Source organism: Corvus moneduloides, chromosome 7, assembly GCF_009650955.1.
Source record: "Corvus moneduloides isolate bCorMon1 chromosome 7, bCorMon1.pri, whole genome shotgun sequence".
Lineage (NCBI taxonomy): Eukaryota > Metazoa > Chordata > Aves > Passeriformes > Corvidae > Corvus > Corvus moneduloides.
In genome coordinates this window covers 35,515,050-35,540,890 of record NC_045482.1, presented here as the reverse complement: position 1 = coordinate 35,540,890, position 25,841 = coordinate 35,515,050, and the positions used below count along the sequence as shown (strand labels likewise).

Below are 25,841 nucleotides of genomic sequence, written 5' to 3'. Positions count from 1 at the left end.
TAACTGCATTTCCAGGTTTGCATACATCAGACCCACAGAGATGCCTGCTTCCCTCCTCATGCCATGTACACATTCACTGAGTCAAGTGGAAAACCAAAACCATCGCAGGCAAGTTGACAAATACATTGGCCACTGCTACATTATTATTATTATTCCTGTTTCCAATTATTTTGCCTTGACTGATTATAAGCACATCCTTCTCTAAACGCTACAGAGCTGGAAAGAAAATGTAGATGACTTCAAACCCAGGACTAACCATCCACAGCAATAATAAAATGGACACATCATATATGCCTCACAAAAGGTTTTCAAATAGCAATTATATTAATAAAAATACAGAGAGGAGAGGGAAAGTAGGTAAAAGTTTAAAAAGTGAGGGAAGGAGAAAAGTGCAGCATGGAATATATTAGACCATGCCTATAGTAGATACTATATATTAACTGAATTCTGATAAGATTCATTTCTTTTGGTCATAAACATTTTGTTCAAAATTTTAGATAACACAAGAGACACCTCCAGAAGTTGTTTTTGTGACTCTCTCAGGATCAGCCACTTCTTAGGAAGCTTCCTCTTCCCTCCTTAGGTGCCTCATGCTGCCATCTTTTCCCCACAAATAGCTCAGGGATTCATAAAACAGTGTTGTCACTAAATCACAATGTTCTTAGCTACATTTTCTGTGTAGTTAAGAGGCCTGGACACTGTATAAATGCATTTTTGTTACTTCAGCAGCCTGCCATTATAATTAGAAGTGATCAACACAGCTGTGCTGCTCACAGGCACTGTCACCAGTGAGAGCCTGGCTGGTCAGTGCTGTGTCCCCTATCCTTCAACAGCACAACTTCTCCCTCCTGACATGACAAAATTAACTCTTACAACCTAATAACAAGTCTATGACTGCACTAACAACAGCAAAAGGTGTCTGGAACAACCTGGTGTGCTCAAGCATTGCAGATCAGAGCTCTGCTGAACTGCAACAACAAATAGAATCGATTCCTTCAAGAGTCTCTGTGTTCCTAAACTTACCACGGCACACAGCAGAGCATGACTTAACAAAGCTCAGACGAGCAAGGAAACACAAAGAAAGGGTCCTTAATTCATGGAGCCACACTTTCTGTAGCACAAACTTCATTCCTTAAGGTAGGGATATTAAGGAAAAGGAGAATTTGTTATTTTCATGGAAATAGAACAAAGAGAATTCAAAAGCAGGAGGAATTATATACCATCAAATGTAGCTCATACACAGCTGATTTTTTTCTTTTTTTTTCTTTTTTTTAAAGAGAGAAAGGAGTGAAAACTTAGGAAAGTAACAGGTAGGAAAATGTTCCTCTAAGGCGAAGAAAAACAAATTATGGTAAGTAAGTAAGAAATATCCTCAAGCTCATAAGCATAATGATGGCATTTCCAGTATCATGGTTTAAATAAAGTGTTTTGATCACCACATAGAGCAACAAAGCTGTTGGGACCTGGAGTCTCTTTTCTAGTACCACCCTACGAGTGGGAGTTGCTGAAACCACGACAGCCCAAGCATACAGCCATGCACACACTTAATATTCAATAAATTTTGTTCATAGAGGCTACTTGAAACAGCCCATAGGTATTAACATAGATAGCTAATGTATAGATATCACAGAAACCCAGTTCCAAAATCCTCTCTAAACAGCACCAGCTCTAAATGCAGAATATCACAGCACATGCAGATTAATTCCTGATAGGTATCCAAACCCTGGACAATCTAATAGCAGCTTAGCATTGATTGCATGCTACACAACAATTTAGGTTTTGTTTTCCATTAGTAAACACCTCAAATTACATGAAAGGGAGAAAAAGTTCCCTAGATACAAGCATTAAATATTTATCAGCCTTATGTCTGCTCTGTCACCACTCCTCTAAGAAAGTCCATTAATTAAATACTTTAGAAACGATTAAAACACTTCCTTAGAACTTATTGGCACCTGTTAATTCACTGACCCTACGAGGCTATGGCAGTAAATGTCTCGTTTGATTGCTTCTCTTACCAATAAATCAGCAGCTTAAAGACAAAGGAGACATGATGCAACTTCATGTACACAACGTTGCCTTAAAACACAAAAGCCAGTATCTAGAGGCAGAGAAACAGAACATTTATGTAGACAGGGCAGCACAAATAATCTATTTAACCTAATCTTTTAATTACAGGAAACATCTCGTAGCAAGACATACAAGAGCAATGAAATGACCCAGAGCTAGAAATCAAGATGATATATTTGTGCATGTAAAAGTAACACCAGCAGAATTCATAAAAGGAAACCTCCTTGGGCATTATTATCTTTCCATCAGGATACACTGTCATCACGTTGAGAACAGGAGAAAAAACGGCTTAAAATATATTATTAAAATACAAATGAAGGGACAAGGAAAAGCAAACAAGAGCAGAGAAAGCTAAAATTAGAAAGGGAGGGGGAATGCAGGTGAAAAGAAATCTGTTTGAACTAAAAAAAAGGGGCATCTTAGGACTGGGGAGAGGAAAGAAATAAGGGACAGTCCCTAATAGCTTGGCACAGCGCAGCACCTACTCCACTGCAGAAGCTGCAAAGATTTTGGTGTCATTATCTACTCGGTAACAAACTATTCAGCAGAGAGGGGGGTTCAAATCTGGCCCTGCTTGGGCAGTATGCAAATCTTCTCCCACTCCTCTGCAAGCTTTTAAGGATAGCTGGCAGAGAGTCCCCTGAAGAGTCCTGGCAATGCCACAGTCTGCGGTGGGAAACGAGCATCTTGCAAAGAACCCCTGAGATCCTCCTACCCCCTCAAATCTGCGAGAGAGGAGAAGTGTTGCCTGCAAGGGGGAGCGAGACAGAGCGTGTGTGCAGGAGAGGGAGAGAAAATAGTGCTGGTAATTATAAAAGAGTCCTGAAATGCCAGGAGATGGAGAGAATAATTGATCCTAAACAAAAATAATGGCAATAAATTGCTTACCCCTCGCTGTATGTAATGTTTTCTCTTTTCCCCCATTTGTGGTGTTTTGACCCTTTGTTCAGATCCTTTACCTCGCTGCATTGAAGTTATTATGGAATATTTGAAAAAATTGGCTTCCCTTCCTTTGATCTCTACTATTGGATTACATTCTTCCTACTCCCTGCACACAGTTCTTCACTCCCACATTCATTTTCCCCATTTCTTTGTTTACATTCAATTTTACCATATTTCTTCACACTTTTCTACATGGGTAAAGTCTATGTTATGTTCCGACACACATTACACTCTCTCTCTTTCCTTACTTTGCACTTTTTAACTGATCGTATAGAATATTTGTTTCCAGAACGACAACAAAAAAAATCCAAAACAAAACAAAATACACACACACACACAAAAAAATAAAAAGAGAAAAAGAAAAAGGAAAAAGAAAAAGAAGAAAAATGTGTGCAATGGTGAAAACATGCTCCTTTTCACTCCAACTGCAGCCCTAGCTGAATTGTGCTGCCATTGTTTTCCAACAGGACTTGCATATCCAAACTTGGGAATTCCCATCAGTCTGTCTGACAGAATTTTCCTGTTTTTTCTCAGAAGGTGTGCATTTTTCAAATGCCAGTAACATACCACTAGAGAATTTCCCAGGAGTAACAGCTTGGTTTGAGGGACTCTTATTCAAAAGCCTTACTTCCAAAAAAGTCATTTGAAACAGAAGAATCAAAACTGATTATTTACATTCTATAAATCAAAACAAAACTACAACCAATGCATTTCAAAATATTGCTATAATTATTTTCTACACGTTGATAAATTGCTGGACATACTTTCCTGAGTGCTGGTTGGCAATTCCTTGATCACTAAACACAATGTTTATTTTATTTCAGATTGTGAATATAATTATTAAAAGTGTGATTCCAAATAATCAAAAAAAAAAAAAAAAAAAGAATATACAGGGGGAAAAAAAACTGAACAACAAACCAAACACAAGTGTTTCAGGTGCACTACAGTGTTTTTAAAGCTCTGTCTGTTACACTTCATGAAAGGGTCTTTTCCCAGGGTGGAACTGGTTGACTCTATCCCAGGGGATGGAGGAGCTCAGATCCAGCAGGGGCAGAGCATCCCGAGTCAGGTGACAAAGCTGGGAGTCACAGCAATGGCCCCTGTGACATTTTAGGGGTAAGAAGCTGCAAAGCTCAGGAAATCTCTCTACAATCCTGACTCCATTCTCTGAAATTTCTTGGAATGACAAAGATGCAAAAATGTATTTACCCCACTTTTCTCAGAGTGGTTAGGAGACAATGTGTGTCATGCCCTAAAAGATGAGGATTATTTCCTCAATAAACTACATATTCTCTTTGTAATCTCTGTCACGTGAGTCTTCTTTCTCCAACAGTAAAAGCCAGGGGGTATTAAAAGCTGCAGAGTCATAACACAGTATTCCAAGTGTGGAGAAATACAGCTCTTATCTCAGACTCCCACATTCACACCCAAAAGTTTGCTTTTGTAGCCTCTCAAAGAGGGCTTGGGCTGTGCTAGCCAAGACCACCTCACTCAGACTCCACCCTATCAGCTCAGAAACACAGGAAAGAAGCGTAGTCATGGTACTACTTACACCTGCACAGATGTGTATGACCTACCCTGGTGTAAATCAGGAGAGTTTGGGTGAAATTAGTGTATTAACATCAATGGAGGTAGGTCTTGCAACCGTCAGTCAAAATCCAACATGTACAGTCTATAACAGGCAACCCCATAAGGAAGATAGGGATGGACTGGGAACAGACTTTGATACCATAACTAAAAAGAGAGGTAAAAACCCCCAGCCAATCCACTCTATATTGATTTAAGTACTGCAGGATGGGGTATTCAAATAAATAGATATTTTTCCTTTCAATCTCTTGCTCCATGGCCTCGCTTTGTTTTCTCCTTTTAAATTTATCACACATTAACAATTTTTCTGAATTAATTCAAGGCATCTCTGGCAGCACATGATTAAAAATTATCCAGTTTTAATTGTTCTTCAGCAGCAGAAGTGGTCGAAACACGAATCTGCTTAGTCTGCTTGAGAGCTGGGCACGGGGTGGTAACAGGTTATTTCAACAGTTCAGGGTAAAAATGGGATCATTCACTTAACTTTACAGTATCAATGCAATTCATCTCAGCCCATAACAGATGACATGTTCAATAGAATATGTAAAGTATGCCTCCACCTAGTGATGACTATGTACAAATAATAGAAAATAATAATAATTATTCTATTACTTAAGAGAATCACAGTAATTGGCTCCCATTTTCCCAAATTAAAATGTGCTCTCATGCAAATATTCACGTATACAAATGCACACTTTGCCTCCTGAAAAATTAGTTTAAAGCTCAATCTGTGACAGTCTACTCTGACTTGGGGGAGGCTAAACACATTCTAAGTATACTAAAATTTCAAATGATAATATATTTGTAGCAATCACCACTATTATCAGGACAAAAAAAAAAATAAATGGGGGGGGTGACTGAAGTGCTCTGGATTTTAAGTGTTAAAGTTGTCTGAAAATTGAAGTTTGATAGACTATTTCTAAATGAAATGGTAAACAAACCACATCCCCTCCCTGCAACTTTGTTTGCCAAAGAAAACGTTTGCTAAACTTCTTGGATCACTGTGTTTTATGGATGCAATTGCAGATGTAGTGGCTGAAATTCCTAGGAATTTATTTACCCCAAATCAGAGTATAAGTTATGAAAGTAAAAGTAAAAAATAATAAATAAAAAAAGCCCCATAAATGATAAAACCTCATAACAGTAAAAAACCCCAACACTCCAGAATTCAAAAAATCTAGCCCTTGAACTCAATCTCAAATTTCTAACAACCCTCATAATCCACATAAAAATAGTCTCTAACTAGGATCAATTGGAGGCGCATCCTCAAAATCAATAAACTTGAGGAGGAGGTTTGAAAAGTCAGGGTCCCTTGTGGAAAACGTTCCTGTGGGTTTTCCTTTCATCTGGGAACTACCTTAAATGTCTTCTCAGGCCGACTACTATGGGTAATGCATTACCATTTCAAAAAAGTCTCCCCATCCCATTAGTGGTCCATGAATCACAGTTTAGGAATTCCTGCTCTGCTGAAAACCAGAGGTGTAGTGTCTAAAAGAGAGGGCAGCTCACTGCCTGCAGTTCTCCCCTCGCATTTAAATTGCCTCCCATTGTCCATAGAACACCTTGAAGCATCCAAAAAACATCCTCTCAGCAAAGAAATCACTCCTACACAAAAAAATGTGAATTCCAAACCTCTCCTCTGGCATCCCTCTGCACACAAATTCAGAGAGAGGACAGCCAAGGCTCCCCATGCCCAGCCAGTTCCAAATATCTGCCTCAGTCATTAAAGAGAAACACAAAAAAATGGAGTCAAGTGGCTTCGCCAAGATTTTAAAAAATGTAGTGGCTGAATACAGAAATACCAGCACCAAACATGTAAACAAGTCAGATTTGATTATCTCTGAGTGAGTTCATTTAGGATTCATTTTGGTCTTTGGTTTTTTTGGTTTTTTGGTTTTTTTGTTTGTTTTTTTTTTTTTTCCCAAGAGTTTGATAAATTAAGGGAATGCTTGGGCACCTATCAAGATACTTTTTTTCTTCATATTAACTTACTTTAAGTTAAAAAAAATTATGAAAAATCATAATGCTCTTAAATTAATTAAACTATTTTCACTTAGGAGAAGCGCTAAACCTTAAAATACTAAAGAATCAGGAAATCCAGGCTTCTTTTGCTTTTCTTACGTTTTCCTTTCAGCTGTTGATTGCCAGAACTAAGAAAATACCATTTTCCCCAGGTCATGAGTACACAAAACACAGCACCAAGGGCCACGCTCACATCCGAGGTTCTTTATCAAGTTCACCCTACTGAATATCTGTAGCCATAATTCTCATTGCATGCTTTATCTTGAACCAGCTCGTCCTTGTGAAGCCATTTACACCTTTTCCTTATCAGCTGATCAGAAGATAATCACCATTTTAAAACATAAATGAACTACCTAAGGAATAACAGGTTTATGGAAGCATTATTCCTGACCAAAAAACAACAAAAAAATAGATATAGGTATAGATATAGATATATTAGTTGATTCAGAAACCAGTTAAACAAAGGTTAATTGTATAATGGTTTGGGTTGGAAGGGACTTTTGAAGTCCACCTAGTCCAACCCCCCTGCCCTGGGCAGGGACACCTTCCACTACACCAGTTAATAGCCCGAATTACTCAGCCAGGCGCCGATTTGGGCTGAAAGATGTTTAAAAAAAAAAATACTCGGTGTCACCATGGTGGGTGCAGAGTGACCTGCACCCCGTGCCCTGCAGGGTGAGTCCGTGGGGGAAAGGGAGAGCCCTGGTGGCACCGGGCACAGACTGGGCATCCCTGCCCGCATCCCTGCCCGCATCCCTGCCCGCCCGTGCGCTGCCCACGAGATGGCAGCAATATGTTTATGAATAATGCAGCAGAGGCTGCAGCCCATTTCGCATGCGGGAGCTGCTGCAAAGCGCCGCTCGCTCCTTCAGCTGCAAAACAAAATAATATCGCACTCCCCCCCCCGCCTCCCTCCCCTCCCCAACCGCACAACCCTCTGTGAGTTCGGCCAAAAAAACAATGGGAAAAATAAGCTGCTCCTCTGTCACGCTGCCCGGGTTGCTTTCTCGTGTGGGATCGGCGTTTTCCAAGGCACACGGTGCTTCCTCTTCCCTTACAGATTTGTCCCAGGTCCTTGTGCTCAGCCGTGCTTCTGTCCCTGACAAAATTATGTCACACGCACATTAAGCATTAACTGCTGCTATGTTTTATTTCTGCAGCACAGAAAATGCCTGTGGCTTGAAATAAATATTTTCTTTTCTGATGGACAAATAACATCTGCACTTGTGAAAGCTGCAGCGTGGCTGTCACAGGCTAAGTGATTCAGATAATTTCTTGAGAGGCACATGTGTATGAGCACACACAGACACTCGTATCTATCACAGGCACTCACGTATCAGCACTTGGATATGCCAAAAGAGGGGCTCTTAAAAAGCGTGGTGAGCTATTATAATAATCACTTTTAGCAGACAGACCTCTATGTACCCATAATGTCACACTGGAGGAATACAGGCTGTGAGGTTTTTAAATCTGCCTGGTTTCATGGAAAATTTAGGATTGCTTTTCAATTGGATTTTGGAGTTCTCCAGCATTTAGGAAGACCCCAGGCCACGGCCTGCAGTGGGTACCACAGAGGTGATGTGCAGTGCCACAGACAGCAGCACCACAGCACTCTGCCCAGGGCTTTCAAGCCTTTCCAAGACCTCCATGAGTTGTTGAAGTTACACTTTTCAAGAGATTTTTTTTTTTCCCTGAATTTTTTTTTAGGACAGTAATTGGGAAAAAAAAAAGTACCTGCCTAGGTAAGATCATATTTAGCTACAAATCAACCACTTCGAGAATTTTGAATCTTTCTTCAAGAAGCCAAGTTAACAAAATATTGCTTATCAGGAGTGGACCTCATTATTGCTGGAAAAGTAACAACTTTTTCACATCATTAAAAAACAGGAAATTAGGATTTAAATTTTTTCTTTTAATAATCATAATAACAAAATATTAATGTTCTGGTTCTCTAGCCACGAAATATGCAAGGCCTTTCTGACACAACTCAGGGGGTTGTGTTACCCCAAAGCAGACTCAGAAACTACAGAAAGTGAGAGAAAAAGATTAACTGTGTGGCACCTCTACCTTAACTTCTTGGTTTGTCCATTTTATGAATAAAGTTGATGTTCCTTGAAATCCTTGAACTTCCATCACAAAGGTTAAATAGATAGAGAAGTTCCTTGAAATTCTACTACAGAGGTTGGAGACTCAGTTTCCCAAACTTGTTAAATGCATACCGCTGTCAGCCAAGTGCCCTCCTGCTGATTCCTTGTCTATTTCCAAATTGATTATAGCTCAAGTACTGAAATATCAAAATATTGAAATATTTTGGTATATATTAAAGTTTTTTTCATTTCCTTTAAGGTGTTTTACACATATGAAGTCCAAGGCCTTACAGTTTGTGTGTTCCTGTCCAAAGTGCAAAGCTTTTCTTGTATCACAGGAGTAATGACAGATATCTCTCTTTTCATCATGTTTTTTTTGGGGAAACTGGCTTTATTACCTGCTATTCCTTAGAACATGAATCTCATCAAGAATTTCTGTGTCCATGATTACTGAGCAATCTGAATTCCAGTTCATTTTTCATAATCTCTCTTCGGGCTAGCATGAGTAACATCAGATTGAAGACCGAGACACTGGTGAGAGAAGGTGAAAGTCTGACCATTTCTCACCCCACTTCTGAAGCAAGGGTAGAACTGCATATTCCAGAGTGCTCCAGTTACCAGGATCTTGCTTTATCTCGGTTAGATAAGGATCTTTTCCTTTCTGGGCTGATTTTTCTGCCTGTTGTGCTCTTTACTAACCAGGGTCACCTCCTTGGGTCTCAAGAGCAGCTACTGTCAACACAGGTGAAATGGTTACGGTTAAATCTGCCTTTTTTCAGACACAAAAAATAAAATAAATAATAAAAAATAAAATTACCAAGGATCTCTAAAGGTCTCTCCTGCTCATCACCTTAAAGTATCATATTAAAGTTTTTAGAAGCCAAGGTGACTTCTCGATTGTATAAGGTTTAAAATGCATATTGTGTGAAATTTTCTACTTCCTGCAAAACTTTCCTCACAATCAAGGCTGGTTTTCTTCTTACACTAGGTACTCTCACTCTTACTTTCCTCTTTTGATCACCAAAAAATGCATTAAATCTTATGTGACTTTCAAAATGAAAGAGATTAAGAAAAAAGACAACTGAATAAATGAAAAAAAAAATGTATTCATGGGTTTTGTTGGATTTATGTTACAAAAGACAATAGTAGATATATGGAGATGTCAGAAGATTTTGTGCTTTCATTGATTAGGTTTTACTGAATATTTTGGCAGGAGCTTTGCCAGTAAGGTTATTAACAAAACAGTTAGAAGAGAGAACTAGAAACACAACTGTGAGGCTGTTCCACATTGTTGTGTTCAAGATCTCCCACTTTACAGCAATAAAAAGAGAGTACTTATGTAAAAACCACAGAATGGTTTGGATTGGAAGGGACCTTAACTGATCTCATTCCATGGGTAAGGACATCTTCCACTCCAAGCCCCGTCCAACATGGCCTTGGACACTTCCAGGGATGGGGCAGCCACAGCTGCTCTGGGCACCCTGTGCCAGAGCCTTACCACCCTCACAGGGAAGAATTCCTTCCCAATATCCCGTCTAACCCAGCCTTCAGGCAGTGGGAAACCATTTCCTTGTTCTGGCACTCCAGGTGCTCAAAGTGGGTGTCACCTCCCTTGAACTTCTGCCACCACTTCTTTTGAAGATGATGAAGACCATTTCTTGGGTTTTTTTTTTTTTAATTAATTATCATTTTTTTAGTTAAAGGACCTCTTGCTGACACCACCTAATGTGGTGGTGTGACATGGCAAAGCCTTTTAACTAGGCAGTTTCTGGGATAGAAATTAAACCCCAGTCACAGCAGTGAGGTCCAGAAGTGGACAAAATCATGATTTAAGATCACAGGAGTTCCATCTAATGCACAGCAAATTCAAAGCCAGAAAAGGTTCCTGCACGACTCGGTGGAGCTGAAGCAAGAGTCCTCTCAAGCTCAGGAAACGACACTAACTCTGGGATAGGTTTTGGGTGGGAACATGCTCCAGCTGCTGATAAGGACCACCATAAGACTGCAAGGTGGCTTGTTTAGATTTCCCTCCTCTGTGCAATGTTTTTATTTAAAAACACACAAAGAAACCCAAATACCACTTCCAACCCAAGCCCCTCCACATTGCGCTCTCAGCGTTCTCTCTAGAGAGATCTTGGAAACAAAAATGATCCCTCCCATGGCAAAAAGTGGTGATTTAAACCATTGCTGGGAGGCATCCAGACACTATCCTGATCCTACGGTATGTAGAACAAAATACCTTATCATTCAGATTATGCGCCTGGACAAAGCTGGAGAGCCTCAAGGTCAAGGGACTTATCCAGGATCAGCACCATAAATGTTATTATATATGAAACAGCTGCAAGATAAATTCTTTCATATTGCACATAGGTGCAGTTGTACTTTCAGCTGTTTCGCTGTTGAAATACTGTAGGTCTTATACAGCTTTCTCTGTTTGTAACACTTACACTTCTTAGTTGTGTGTGATTAAGTAACCTCTTACAGCTGCAGTGCATTGAAACAAGAAACGGTATCACACCAGAACTGTGGCAAGTGCCCAACCATAGAAATCCAGAAATTCCTCATATGAAACCTTCCTAAAAGTGAACTTGGTGAACAGGGTAAAATTATGACTGAAGAAACCAAAAAACGCGTGTTAGTTAAATGAATGGTGCTATTAAGAGAAGAAAGCAGCTTCACCAATTCATAAATGTGCTGTTTGCAACCTTTTTTTGTACTTTTCACCTCTCTCCTATTTTTCCTTTTCTTTTTGAATTATCTGAGAGAAATCTCCCGAAACCTCTTCAAGGAAACAGTGTACAACCACAGGACTTTGTGCTAATGAACCCCCAGAATTAAAAATCCAGAGGTCGAGAGCACATCTTCCATGGAGTCTGGGCTGAATTTGAAGTTAAATGGTTGTTTGACTTAGAGTAGAGGTTGAGTGAAACAGGGGAAAGAATAAGATCCAGTTGAAAAGTTTACTAGAACTAAAGAATATGGAATATTGGGAAAAAAATCTGCAAATTATCCTAGTTACTGATGTTTCAACAGCCATATCAGTACTGCCTGAAAAGCAGCCCATTAAGTTATCTTCTTTATTGATAACCCACATCAAAACACACCTACCCGATATCAAACTAAGCCAAAGAAGGCAAGAGGAGAACGACAGTGACATAGGCGCTGTTTCTGTTCCAGTCGCTGACTGACAACACTGCCATCCCTTAACATGGTTTTATTTAGTTATTACAACCATCTCTCTGTAAATGACACTTAGGATTATTTAAGATTATGTTGTAATCCTTTTAATCCTCAGTGCTTTAAATTTCAGGCTAAACACCAAAGAGCAAACCAGCACTTAGCAGAAATATTTAAAGCATGTGATTTGAACATAAATCTTCTTTTATTCAGCACTCCTTCGATGAAGACCTACTGCATCACATCACTCAGCCAGCAAGAACAAACAGCATCATGTCTCACTGCAAACTGCTACCTTTCTCCACATCATGGGAAGCTGTTTCTAACCAGGTCTCTCCCTTGGTGCCAGCTACATCATCAATAAAAGAAAGGAAAGGAAATCAGGAGGTTATTTTTTATGAGATGTGCATATTTTCAGTCGCTATTAAGGAAAAGTTGAGGGAGAAAAACCCCCACATAATGTGTTCATCAAGAACAGAAATAGATTGCATGCACAAATTGGATAGTGTGAGACAGATCAGACTTATCCTGTTAAAAAGGGAGTAGCTCAATTAAAATGAGAGGAGTAACACTGCTGAAAACATCATGATCAAGACCAGAAACCCAAATTTTCCTGTCTGAATGTCATTTACTTGCAACTTCCTCTTTTTTTTTTTTCACTCTGCATCGATCATGTTTCCAATTAGTTTTTCTTCATAATACTCCTATGCTCCAGCTCCTTGCTGCTATCCATTAACTGTCATCTGCCTAGATTTTAAATCCAAGATTTCCTTCTTTTTCTTCAACCCAAAATTTCAGTAGTCTTTTTCTATTTATTCATGAACTCAAATTGAGCACCCTGGCTAAATCAAACTCAAAATTCTGCACCTACTCCTAATACAACACATTAACACAAAGCAACCATTGCTCTGTTTGAATCAGGAAAAAAGGTTTTACTAGAAAGTAATGAAACAAAATGCCAACTATGTTTTGATGCCGCACTTTGAAGAGATAATTATACTTATTTCTGATCATTTCAGAGTTAAGCAGCTAGCGCATTCAATCAAAGAGCAATGCAATGCATCTATATTTAGGTTGCAAAAAAAAAAAAAAAAGGATTAAAGAAAGTTACCCATATTGTTTTCATTTGAACAAACCTATGATTAAGTAGATGCACATTATCAATTTTATTCCCACCCACGAGGGATAAGTAGATCAGAAGAAGTGTTTCTTGAAATATTCAGTTTCCAGGTACAAACTGACCTCTCCGCTTTCGAACTCGCCTTGGATTCCCTCCAGACTATCTCACAAATCTTCCCTCCCTCTCCAGTCCCCTTCCCACTCTATCTGCTCATGTAGCACCAGTCTCGTTCAGTCCCTTCCTTTCCCAAAATGTCACCACTACTGGTGCCAAAGCCTTCTCCTCTTTCGCTCTTACCATCTGGCACAATCTTCTTGTAGCTCTCTGTCTAAACAATGCTCCATCCCTTTTCAAAATGTGTCTTAACATATGTCCTTCCTCCCATGCTTTTAGTTCTTAATGTCTCTCCCACTCACTTATTGGCTTGATGAAGACACATTTTAATGGGTTCAAACAGTAGTGCATGAGTTTCCTTTCTCACATTATTCTGATTCAGTGGAGTTACACCTCACACGAACAGAAGTGAGAAGAAAATGCATCGCAGAGCCTTCGTACCACCAGTTTGGTAAATCAATAACAGAGCTTCGTTTGTCTTCACGTTGGAAATGTATTAGCTGCAATGAATCACTGCTCCGAAACGCGTTTCCAAACAGGAATTTTGCTTACTGCAAAATGAGAAATAAACCCTAGAAGCTCAGAAGACCCGTCAGTGTGCTCAGGGGGTTGCAAGAGTGAAAGCTAAGGTTATACTTAATCACATTCCAAGCGAAAAAACTGAAGATTGACAGCGAAACCAAAATATTTATTCTAAAAATACCTAGGAAATGACAAAGCCCCAAGTGTTGTCTCAAGACAACCTGAAAGATGTGGGGGGTATAGAAGCATAAGTCTCCCTGTCTTGGAAAAGAGGAATATTTCTAAATATTGCATATGCTTTAGATAGATGTCTAGAAAAATAAACCTTGAAAAAGCCTCTGTAACACCCAGTTGACCCAAAGAGGTTTCTTTTCAAGAAGCCATGTACAGGCCCTTAGGGGGTTTTTATGTGTAGTGTTTTTTTTTTCTTCAAGCCCAGATCCAGACACAGTTGGTTCCTCCAGCATGTTTCATTGGTGATGATGCCAAAGGACTCTCTGGTAACTAACAGGATCTTGACCCTGACATGTTCCTTTCTGAGTATTTCCCTCCTTTATTGCTTGTATTGTTAAACATTTTAAATGTTAGAACTCTGAGAAACAACTCGGCTCATAGAGAATAATATTTTGATGTGGCTTGATGCAACATTTAGTGAAACAGAAAAATACAACAAATCCTTTCTACTGATATTCATGGGAGCTGGATTATGTCCAAAACCTGAAGATGTTGCAATAAACTATTTTAGCCCCTAGATCCTGGAATGTTAACCTTGCAGTAATGCTTTTCCCCTCCTTTCATCTTCTTGGGCCTTGATCCTCCCTTTCAATTCAATGGGATTTGGATGAAGGAATTAAATAATATTATTTTCCATCAATGAAGAATAGTCCTGTGAGAAATACATGTCCTTCTCTTCTGGCTCTTTTAAAATCCTCCCCTCCCCTCACAGAAGTGAACCTGGGTCATCACCGTCTGAGGACCCTGAGCAGCAATAAAAATAAACAGAGTAACCGCACTGCGTTGGAGCCGTGCTTGTATAAGCAGTTTGAAGAAGTTGTGTTTATGGAAGTCCTTTAGGTCAAGATTCTAGGCCTGAACCCAAAGCAATTACCTACTAAGTTTTAAAAACAAATTGAATATAGAGCATTAATCAATAAATCAACAGGTTCTCAAGTGTTTAGGAGACTCAGTCATCAGAAATCCTTCTCTTAGAAAAATAGTAAACTGATGCTGGATAAAGTGTTACACTGCTGTACTGGTAAGAAAAATGCTGTATTAAATCAGGCTCTAGTTATTAAAACCAAGGAAATAAAACCTACCTCTTCACAGAGTTCAGACTTAAATGAGCAGTGGAATGCTTTGCCTCTTACCTGAAAGACATTCTTTCTGCTGGATTTCTCTGAGGTCCACTCAATGCGAGCACCACACAAATCCACACACTCAGGTTTATATCCCGGTTTCTGGAAAGGAAAAAGAAAAAAAATCAACATGAATATGGCCTGACTTTTCACAAATAGAGACAGTTATCAGATAAAACAAGAATAAATCAAGTTAAGGTGACAGATTGTTGTAGCACAGCTGCTGATATTACTGAAAAGAACTCATTATATACCCTGGTACTGTTAAATAACCACTCTTGGGGTGTCTTAGTAAGAAATAAGGTTCTGAGATCAGAACATAATTTTAAAAAACTAAATGCTTTAAAAAACAGTCTAGTGTAACATATAGTAGATCAAAACACAAATGCAGACACATGGACCAGCTATTTTCAATGCTTACTTTGCCAAACCTCTTGAAGAGTCATTGAGTTTAAAGGAAAAATTTTGTGGGTTTTCCAAATGCAAATTTAAACTGATGCAACTGGAAAGGACAGAAATTAGACAAGAACACATATCGTATCTCTGAGACAAGCTATCTCCTTTCTCCAAACAAATTATCATTTCTTGCTCCTAAAAAAAAAAAAGAAGAAAAGGCTTTGAGGGCATGTGTGACACCCAGAAAGAGCTCAACACGAGGGGTGATACTTCTCTGTGTCAGTCCACGCATCCTGGAGTGACACAGCTCTGCCTCCCCTGCTCCTCCATATGGATGCATGTAATTCAAAGAGCAGATTTGTTTGCCTGTATCATTTACGTTGCTGGGAGTTGGTGTAAAGCACAATAATCCTCATTTGCCATTGAAGCTCCTTCTCCAGGGACTCTCCCTGTGCAGCAGTTCTGGCAAAGCACATGTAGTTCAGAGGAGGCTTTGTAGATTGGGTTGCTGCACATCCCACTCAACAGGAAAAATACTGCTGTTAACAGTACAAAGCACCACTAACTCCCTTTTGGGGAAGAAGTGGAGCGATAGCCACATAATTTAATTAATCAGCTTGATGCAACTATTTTCTCTGCTGCTCTTAAGCCATAGTTACCTTAAAAATATTGCTAGCGATACAGAAAAGAGACTTTGTAGTGTTAAGAGCAGCCAGTCCAGCATCAGCCACAGATTCAGCTTTCCAAAGTCTGTTCACTGAATGTCTCTGATATCGTTATTAAAGGCTAAAGTATGTGTGTTCTCCAGGATGCCTTTGAGATGGGAGGAAAAGAACCTATTTAGGTTAAAAGAAGCAAAGATATCCTGGTCAAGTGATTTGCAGGCATAGTGTCCAGAAGTTTTCAGTACTGGAGTTGTAATTATGTTCTCCATTTGCCAAACCATAAAACCACGATGGCTAAGCTCCACTAAACTGACAGTTCTGTGTGTCTTTGTTCCTTTTTTTTATTATTATTATTAATTTTTTTAATAGAAGAAATGTACTCTTCAAAACAGAAGGATGTTCTTGTGGTTAAACCACTGGAAGAAAAGAGCTTGGATTTCTTTTTCCCCACCTCTGCCTCAAATTTCCTGCCTGGCCTCTGACAGGAGCTTAGTCTTTCCAATTTTTTAATAACGGATCAAAACTGCAGCATTGAGACTTGATTTTACAAAGATGTTGTGAAATTTAGTCAGCTAATATTTGCATGGCAAAAATTAAAACATTGGGAAAAAAACCCATCACTGATATATTAATGTAAAAAATAATTCAAATTGTGGAGGAAATGAATGAGTTTTCAATATTCCAATACTTTGATAGATAGGGCTATGGGGCCTAGATCCTCTCCAGGACTCCATGCAACACCCAGATCTGCACCACACAGGCAGCTCTGCAACCCATCAGGAACACACAACACGGGCTTCTCAAAGTGGGTAATCTGGCTTTCTTTGAAAAAAAATTACCCACAAGGATAGTTTGAGTCTGAAAACACTTTAACAAAGAAGGGAAGCTTTATTCCGCCAGCAGAAAGAGTTGAGAAATTTTGGAAACACATGATGAGATTAAAAGAACATGTAGACAAAGAAACAGAAATAGTTTTTTGATAGAGAACATTACTGGGCTACAGAATATTTTCCTCAGGAAAAGTGTCATGGAACACTGAAGGGAGAAAAAACAATGAAAAGCCTAGAGAGGCTTTGCAGGAAGATGGAATAGTGAACTCTACAGGATTTTACCATTTCTAATTTCTATGACTGTACAAAAATATATGCAACAGCAGAACCTGGACCATTCTGTGCACCCAGTGAGCACACAGTATAATTCTGTTGCTGTTGCAGTACTTTGGAGTTTGTTTACAGCTCTGATTTTGTAATAAGCAGGAGAAAAGTACAAGCATGAGCATCTCCCTCTCCAGAAAGGATGGGATGCTTGTGGTGTTGGAAAGATGAACACATTTCTGCTATGTGCAATAATTATTTGAGTCAGTCTCTTTTTCTCTGGGGGAAATAAATATGAATTGAGCAACCTGGTCTATTGGAAGGTCTCCCTGCTCATTGCAGGGGAGTGGAACAAAATAATCTTTAAGATCCCTTCCAACCTAAACCACTCTATGATTCTATGAAAACTTATCCCTTGGAGAATTTCAGTTCTGATGACAGTGTGTCTACGAACTCACGGGTATGGCATAGAATGTGAAGCTTCTCATGAAAATTCCATGCTAAATCATTCAGATCCATCGAGCCTGAATCTGCCCATCACTCTTCTGCTGCACACCTGGAGAGCACCCACTGAAATCCATCAGAACTCCAGGAAATCTACAGGGGAAATTCATTCTGGCCTAAACATTTCCCTCCTACATAGTTGGCTTTCCAGCTTATGCAACACCCAGAGACACTGGGAGAGAGTAAGTTAAGGTGACTGGGAAGCCTGAGCTCTCCACGTCCTTGCTTTGTGTTTTGCAGTCAGAGCAATTACGTTATATCAATGTTGTTGGAGGGGGTTATGCTGTAAATTGATACAAGTGTCTGCTAAGATGAAGTCTTCCTAAACATGAATATGGATTTCAGCAGCGTTTTCACTCACTAAATTACTTTGCAGATGGGCTAATAACCTGAGGTTAAAATAACCTCTGTTGAATAAACTATCTGAGGGAATAAACTGACTACATTTTCTTGGTCAGAAAGACCAGCTGATAATAGAATTTAATGTTGGCAAGGAAGAACGGAGCTGTGATTCATTTAGATCACAATGTCCTTAATTTAAAATAAAGAGTTAGTCGAATTCATAAGGATAGTGTAAAAAGAAAAGTGTATTAGAGCCAGAACCACGAATGATCAAGGCAGCAGCAAAAGCTAATAATTTAGCTACATGGGATGCAAACCTGCATTTTCAGTAGTATTTGTAAACAATCTCATTTTCTGAATCTCTCCTTGGTGTGCTTTAATTGCTGTGCTCTATTACTTCCAATAACTCCAGATTTTGTCACCAACTTCACCAGAAAGCAAAACAATGGATCCCAGCCCTCTCCATGCAAAGCAACAGCAAAGTTGCCACAGTGAGTCCTGCAACTACAGTCGTACACAGGAACAGCAAAACCTCCTTTTAGCTATTGCCAGTTCTTTGATTAAAACATTATTAAAGATTTAGGCCAATATAATTTTAAATCACTCTAAATGCTGTCCTATAGTCATGAAAAGAGGTGTGATTAGAGGGGCTCTCATTTCCCTCTCTCATGTTGCCTTTGTTTTGTGAAATATCATTCCTCTTATAACGATGCTGTCTTAGTCTAAATTTTTGCTCCAAGTACAGTATTTAATAATTAATAATTAATGAATCAATGTCTTTAGAATACAAAGGAACATTAATCTTTTTGTTAAGTCACATCATTTTCCTGCTAACAATAAAAATGCTTTGTTATAATTCATACTATCTTATACGAACGTCACTTCTCTTACATTATTTAATTAATGGGTGAGTTCCCCCTTTTCCAAAGTAAACTAAAACTGGAAAAATAAAATCAGTAAACAAACAGCTTCTAATGAATCATTTTTTGTATTAGTCCTTTTCCACTACCAAAATTATATCTGGTTAAGTGGTTTACAGAGGAAGTAAGCATTGCATTTACTTTATCAGATGAGATAAACATGCCAGTTTAGCTTTTTTTGATGTGCAAAATTTGGGTTTAGGAAATTGGATTATAGGATTTTGAAAACCGACAGTGCTTGTTGTTTTCAAGCTTTACTCAATTTGTTTATTTACTGTTGCGTTTAAGTTTCATGCAACAGACAGAAAATGTAAGTTTAACAAATTTTTCTCACCTAGTGAACATTGAGTTCACACCTCCCACTGTTCAAATCCAGCATGGAATAAAATAAAAAAACACCACACTTTTATTTTTTTCGCCGATAATGAGGAAAATACGGGTTCAATTTGTCTGTGCTCTTTCAAACACAGGAGGCAGATTTCACCTGACTGATTGTGGGCACTGGTGATCATTGAGGCTTCAGGGATAGGGACTGACCTCTCAGAAGGTCCTGTTTCATAACACACCACTATTTTTTTTAGTTAACCAGTTTGAGAGCTGGGCCGAAATCCCATTCTCCAGGCAGGTCTAGTTTAGTATCCAAAACCCTAAAGAGGATTTTAACCATGTGGAGGAGTCTCAGAACAGAATCTAGCCTCCTGTGCATTAGATTTCCACTAGTTCATTTATCTCCTGGAATTCGAGTGAGAGCTTGCAAAGAGAGGGAAGAGGTAGCAAGGAGAAGTGTAAGACACCTAGTAAATTATAAGACTAGTTCTCATAAGTTCACCTTAGACATTTTTCTTTTTTCTAATAACATATAATTCAACTTTAAGGAAAACAGATGATTCTGAAAAAAATAATAATTCAAGTTTCTCTGTTTTCATGACTGCAGAGTTGTATTTTCCAGCTGGACTAGTGCAAACACAAGCAGAAAGACCCTTTACTTATTTTTATTGTTTCATTTATTAGTTCTGGGGTTCTTTTTCTACAAAGCTCACTTTCTTTCAAAAAATGTAAGGCATGAAAAGGTGCTCCTCAAGGCTGATTTTATGACAGGTGGCATTGATAGATCTAGGATTTATAGAAGAACAGTTTGCATCACCTGCCACAGGAAAAATAACTTATTGTTTGTGACTCCTGCCAAAGAGAGCACCTTTGTGGCCACCCATCACGCCAATGGGATTTGGCAGGTTCGATCAGGCCTTGAGAGCCTTTCACAACAGGGCTTTGTCAAACCTGTCCCTTCACTGCCCACAGTGTCACAGAGCCACCAAATTTCCCTTTTGTTGCCCACGCTGAGGCTCGGCAGTGCCCAGCTCTGAAGGGACACGTGCCGCTACCGCTCGTGCAACAGAGCTGTCACATCTCCCGAGACGAAGATCAGTGGCCTTTCCTTGGGGCACAATAAAAAGGTACTGCAAATTTCACTTTGTAGTAACTACAGGCTACAGAAATTGCATTAGCTGCATTAGATGGAGTCATAGAAATATTCAGGAAGGTTAGCAGGATATGGTGGATGTCACATTTATACTGCGATAAAAAATCACTTTGCTAACTTATAATGTTTTCTGCTTTGGTAACACCCTATATTAAGGTGCCATTTATAAATAATTTATTATTATTTATTAATGTATAAGCCACTTTATAGGATGGTAGATAACAACTTAAATTCATGTATTAAAGATGCACATGCATGGTTTAATACAATTTACGCCTCACAATATCCTTTGCAACAGATTCTCATCGCATCATCTGTTCAGCATTTATTACTAATGCATTTTATAACACACTTTATAATACGTTATTTGAGGAAGTAGCTGCATTTAGCGATCATTTTCATAAATAAGAATAAAGCATTTATAAGTGGCACCTTAATTTAAAGTGTTACCTTCACATTACTGGGTAGTCACTCACCATTTGTCTCACTTTGCAATTACTCTCGAAATGCATCTCTTAATAAAGGACATGCTGTGTCCTATTTCTTCTCATACACTACATCTGATTAAGAGTTTATCAAGGCATTTTTCCTTCAGCTGCTCTCAAACCTTTGAAGTTGCCAGCTCAGTCTAAATTTGTCTTCTCTAAACACCAAACATTTTATATTGAAATAATAGTTGCCAGGAGGCTGAGGATATTGGATGGTTGATTGCCTACCAGGTTGGCCAACGCCGGCTGCTTGGATTCTTTGTAGAATTCCATTTTCCGAGCAGTAAGAACAACCCAGGAGGTGGACCAGTTTTTCCTTATAAATAAGATTAAAAAAAAAAAAGAAAAAGGGAAAAATCTGTGAGGCATTCAAGCAGGAGGTAAAAGATGTTTCATTTGTAGGCTTGACTTTTAATTATGAAAACATAATATATATTAATATATATCTGTCAGAAACAAAAATGGTCTAAAGTCAACATTGTCAATGATCTTCCATCAACACTGATGGCATTGCACCATCCTAATTATATCTGAAATGTAGCCTATCAAAGTTTGAAGGGCTTCTTTCTCCTCATTCATATTTTGAAGCCCATTTGTATTTCTTTTTTGCCATGGTGTCAAATGAAAACTGTGAGATTATTCACACATGCTCAAAGTTCACATGTAGAGGACTCTGAATTAGTTGGTGCCCTTCTGGTACCTAATACTTAAAATAAAGCTGAGAAAGAAAAATGTTGATCTGACTATACTCAGAGCTCAGTAACAGGTCTATTTTGAAAGGTCTCAAATGCTTTATGCTTTTGCTAAATTAAAATTTCACAGGAGAGCAAGGAAGATACGAACAATATCTGAGCAAGGTTTAAGTAACCACTAAACATCAGGAGTTCATGGTACAACCCTAGAGAACTGACAAACTGCTGGGGCTAGGGAGAAGTAAAAATACACATGGACATGTGAAAGAATGTCCCCTGATAGCAGAAGAACACAACATTCAACTCAAGAAAATGCTATTATATATGTTACCTATAACCAGTTTCAAAGCACTACATTATCATAAATCTGATCTGATAAAAAACTATTTTTAGATCAACAGATCAAATCTGACTGTCCAATTTAAGGGTCATAACATCTGATATTTACAGAAATACTCATAACCCCACTATTGACCTGCTTCATATGGTGAATACGAATTGTCTGCTGGTAAGCACAACTTCAGTTCTTTGTTATTTTTCTCTATTTTTTCTTTCCATTTAAAAGAGGTCTTGCAAGTGCACAAAGGTGTAAGTGGTCAAGTGTGCTATGTGCAGATTTAAACATATTTTCCTATGAGTCGGATATGCTGGATGAATACGGATTACCAAAGAATTAAACAGTAATACATCTTGGAATATATCCTAAATCCAGTACCCGATTCATACTAAATGCCATCAGTTGTGGATAGACTGAGGCAGCCACAGCTTCTCTGGGCACTCTGTGCCGGGGCCCACCACCCTCACAGTTCTTCCTAATATCCAATCCAACCCTGCCCTCGGTCAGTTTGAAGCCATTCCCCCTTTTCCTGTCACTCCAGGCCCTTGTCCAAAGTCCCTCTCCAGCTCTCTTGGAGCCCCTTTAGGCTCTGTCACATTCACGTGTTATACCTCAATTTCTTGCCGCCATCTGCTATTTTTGCTTTGAGAAGATAACCTTCTTTCTCCACTACCTGCAAGAAAGAAAAATTAAGGTCATAACCATATTATATATTCAGATGAATAAAACCACTTAGTACATGCAAAGGAGTCTTCATCCAGCTATTCTAGTGTGGGGAATTTTACCACTAATTCCCAGCTTAATCACCTATTTTTTCTGATATACTCAGTTCTTTTAAATATTTGAAAACAACATTTAAAGTCAACTACTATACAAAATTAACCACAATAAAAATTGAATTAAGTTTTATTTTACTTTATTTTATTCTATTTATTTAGAAGAAATTTATTTTAATGCAGGCAAAGTTTCTCGCTACAAGCAAATGAGAATTTTAAATACATTGCAGGTAAATTATGTTAAAATATCATTTTATATATTGAGTTTCATTACTAGCTGTGAGGGACACACCACACTGAGGACTCTGTATGGGAATGTGACACTGGATTGCAGGGTCCCAACACTGTGCTTGAGTTTTGGTGTATTAGAAGCAAGGCCTAGGCTTGCTTTTTTTTTTTTTTTTTTTGCATTGCAGTTTGTGCTCCTACACCTCTCTGAACACCTTCCTTAAGCCAGAGTCCCTTGCAGACACTTGGCTCTCTGATCTGCTGAAATATCCTATTGTACAGCTGGGATACAGCTGGGATAGGGGTTATTTTTGTCTATGTAAATTTATATTAAAAAGCTAAGAAACAAACAAAGCAAGATGACTGTTTTTCAGCCAAACCTTCCATCTCATCAGGTCTCATTTACTAAGGAGGTCTCGACTGTGTCAGTAATGGGAAAAAGAAACAAAACTGTGATTAGGGGTGAGTCTGGTTTCGCTTTCAAGCACTACCAAGCCAGTGCCCAACTTGGATATTAGAAACTCCACGTGGCCTTTGTAGTAAATTGCATCACAAGGAGATTTCATTACAATTTCAATAGAATTTTGCTGTCTGCAAAGCCATTAAATAGCAATAAAACACGCTTTAAGAGGCAATATAAGGATTTTTAAATCAAACATGTCTGTTATTTTGATTGTACAAAATAGCATTATTTTAACCATGTAATATGTTTCACTATTTCCTCAGATTTTGTCTGAGGTTGATATACAACATATAATGAAATATATACTGTGAATACATCTGTTTGTACCTATGGAAAGGCCTGTAGGCCTGTGGACAGTGATTTAGGTGACATTATCAAATGGGTACATGAGGATCAGCGTGTGCTTCATCTGTAATTTGTACTTATCTCATGTAAATTCCTGTCATGCATATCATTGCCATAGTAAACCCAGAGAGAAAGTGTGCAGGGATTATTGTGCAGAGTCATGTCACTATTTATCTAGTGATGGATGGGTGAACTAGAAGAGCTAAAATAAGGTTTAATCCCCATCTCCACTTATTTTTTTTTCCCCTTACTTTACTTTTTTAAATTTTTTTTTCTCCTTCTAATCCTTTATTTTCGTATCATAAAGCTTCTGGTGGTTGACCAGGGCCAGAGATGCCAAATAACATATGAGAAAAGTTATTATTTTTAATATTTCTATCCATCTGGAAACAGAAATTGGGAGGAGCATTGGCTAAGCATTCAAGCTGTTGATTGCTTCTCTGAATCAGACCCTAAATCTCATGCTTTCAAAGTTTACCAACCACTTTCCCAAACTGCTATCTTGACCAATCCAGAACTAAAGGAAAATATTATTTTCCAACATCAGATCTGTATCACCTTTGTTGTCACATTTTGGGAAGTTAAAAACTGGATGTGTTTCCAGGTGAAAATGTTGCTGTTTAGTCATATTCTCCTTATAATTGTCTTCAGCTAGGATATCAAATCCACTAACAAATAGTGGGTATATAAAATATCCTGACTTAAATTACATAGCTCAAATCCACCATTTGCTATAAATTAAGTGGCTCGAAACTGAACAGTAAAAAACTACAAGAGCTGCAGTTAATATGAGCCCTCTCAGTGCTGAGAAAACTCCTTTCATATATATTGCTTTAATTGAATTAGTACAGGTGCTGTCCTTAATTAAAATTAGCATGGCCTCTTCTAATTGATAATGTGCACAGTTTTCTCTGCAATTAATATAAAGGGCATGCACGGAATTATGAAAAAACTACCACAAAGTCAAATAAAAATATATCTAGGATGACCACAATATTTTTATAATTTCTGTTTGAGGTGCTGCATTCCCCTTGCTTAGCTTCTGTTTATAGCCCCTTTTCTATTCTACTTTTTTTCTAAGAAAACACTTCTAGGACAGCTCAGGATCAACTTACAATACTTCTGCAAATGGATGATATTGGATTGAAAAGAATTCCAAATATATCCCAATGATATGTTCTGTTGTTTCTGTCTCAATAAATATCATCATTTGTTGTTAAGCTGCTGCCCTTCCTGCACCTTTCCAACATGTGAAAGGTTGAGAAAATGACCCAAAATGCCCTGAAGAGTTAGCATAGAAATAGAAAAATGGAAGTATTTTGTGGAGTTTATGTTGATTTGTTTTCTAAATTGTTTTTAGAAGAATAGTAAAGATGAGAGCACGTAGTGTAAATATTTGCATTTCTGAATAAGAATCAAAAAAAAAAAAGACTCATTCTCATGAGTTAATATCGTTAGAAACTATGAGGAAACATCACTGTGTCACATACAGGTTTTATAATTTTCTTGAGTAGAACTCAAACGTTCTGAACATACCTAATCCTGAAAAGTTTGTGTAACAGTACTGCTGATACCAAACTTTCTTTAATGAATCTGTATTTGCATATTCATTTTATTTTAGCTGAAAAAACATCTGTTTCTCATTCCCCCTAGATTCTCTTAATGTCAAGAATTTTTTTTTAATTTCATGATAATATTTCTTATACTAATTAATACTGTTATTAAAAACACCTTAATAAGGGCAAAGAGAGGACAAAGACTTCCTTTATACCAAGTATTAATACTGACGAAACTTCAGTTGAGTGCAACAGAACTAACAACAAAGTCAAGCTGTATAAATGACTTTGTAGCTTCTAAAATTATTCCTTTTTTGATTAATCAAAATCCCTTACGTCCCTTAACATCTTGAGGCATCCAAATACTCTCATATTCATTCTTTAGTAAAGCAAGTGCAACGTTTACATTATAAACCTTTAAAATAACCAGAGTGATTTATCAGATCTGTAGAGCAATTTCTCACCGTGGGGTCCTGAGTACTGATGATGTCTGCAAACGTCAGGTTGTGTTGGGAAAGATTTCTTCTGTGACGATTTATCTGAAAAAGAAGAAGAAATATTT

At 38.2% G+C, this 25,841-nt stretch overlaps 1 protein-coding gene across 3 annotated transcripts in view; it reads right to left on the bottom strand.

Moving 5' to 3' along the window:
• Positions 1 to 25,841, bottom strand: part of ARHGAP15 (Rho GTPase activating protein 15) — a 320,969-nt gene that overhangs the window by 248,799 nt on the left and 46,329 nt on the right. For all 3 annotated transcript variants that reach the window (XM_032114884.1, XM_032114883.1, XM_032114882.1), the window contains 4 exons: positions 25,744 to 25,818; positions 22,523 to 22,584; positions 21,111 to 21,198; positions 15,006 to 15,095 (listed from right to left, as the gene is read on the bottom strand). In XM_032114884.1, the coding sequence (XP_031970775.1) occupies positions 15,006 to 15,095; positions 21,111 to 21,198; positions 22,523 to 22,584; positions 25,744 to 25,818 (315 nt within the window). The remainder of the gene's footprint in view (positions 1 to 15,005; positions 15,096 to 21,110; positions 21,199 to 22,522; positions 22,585 to 25,743; positions 25,819 to 25,841) is intronic.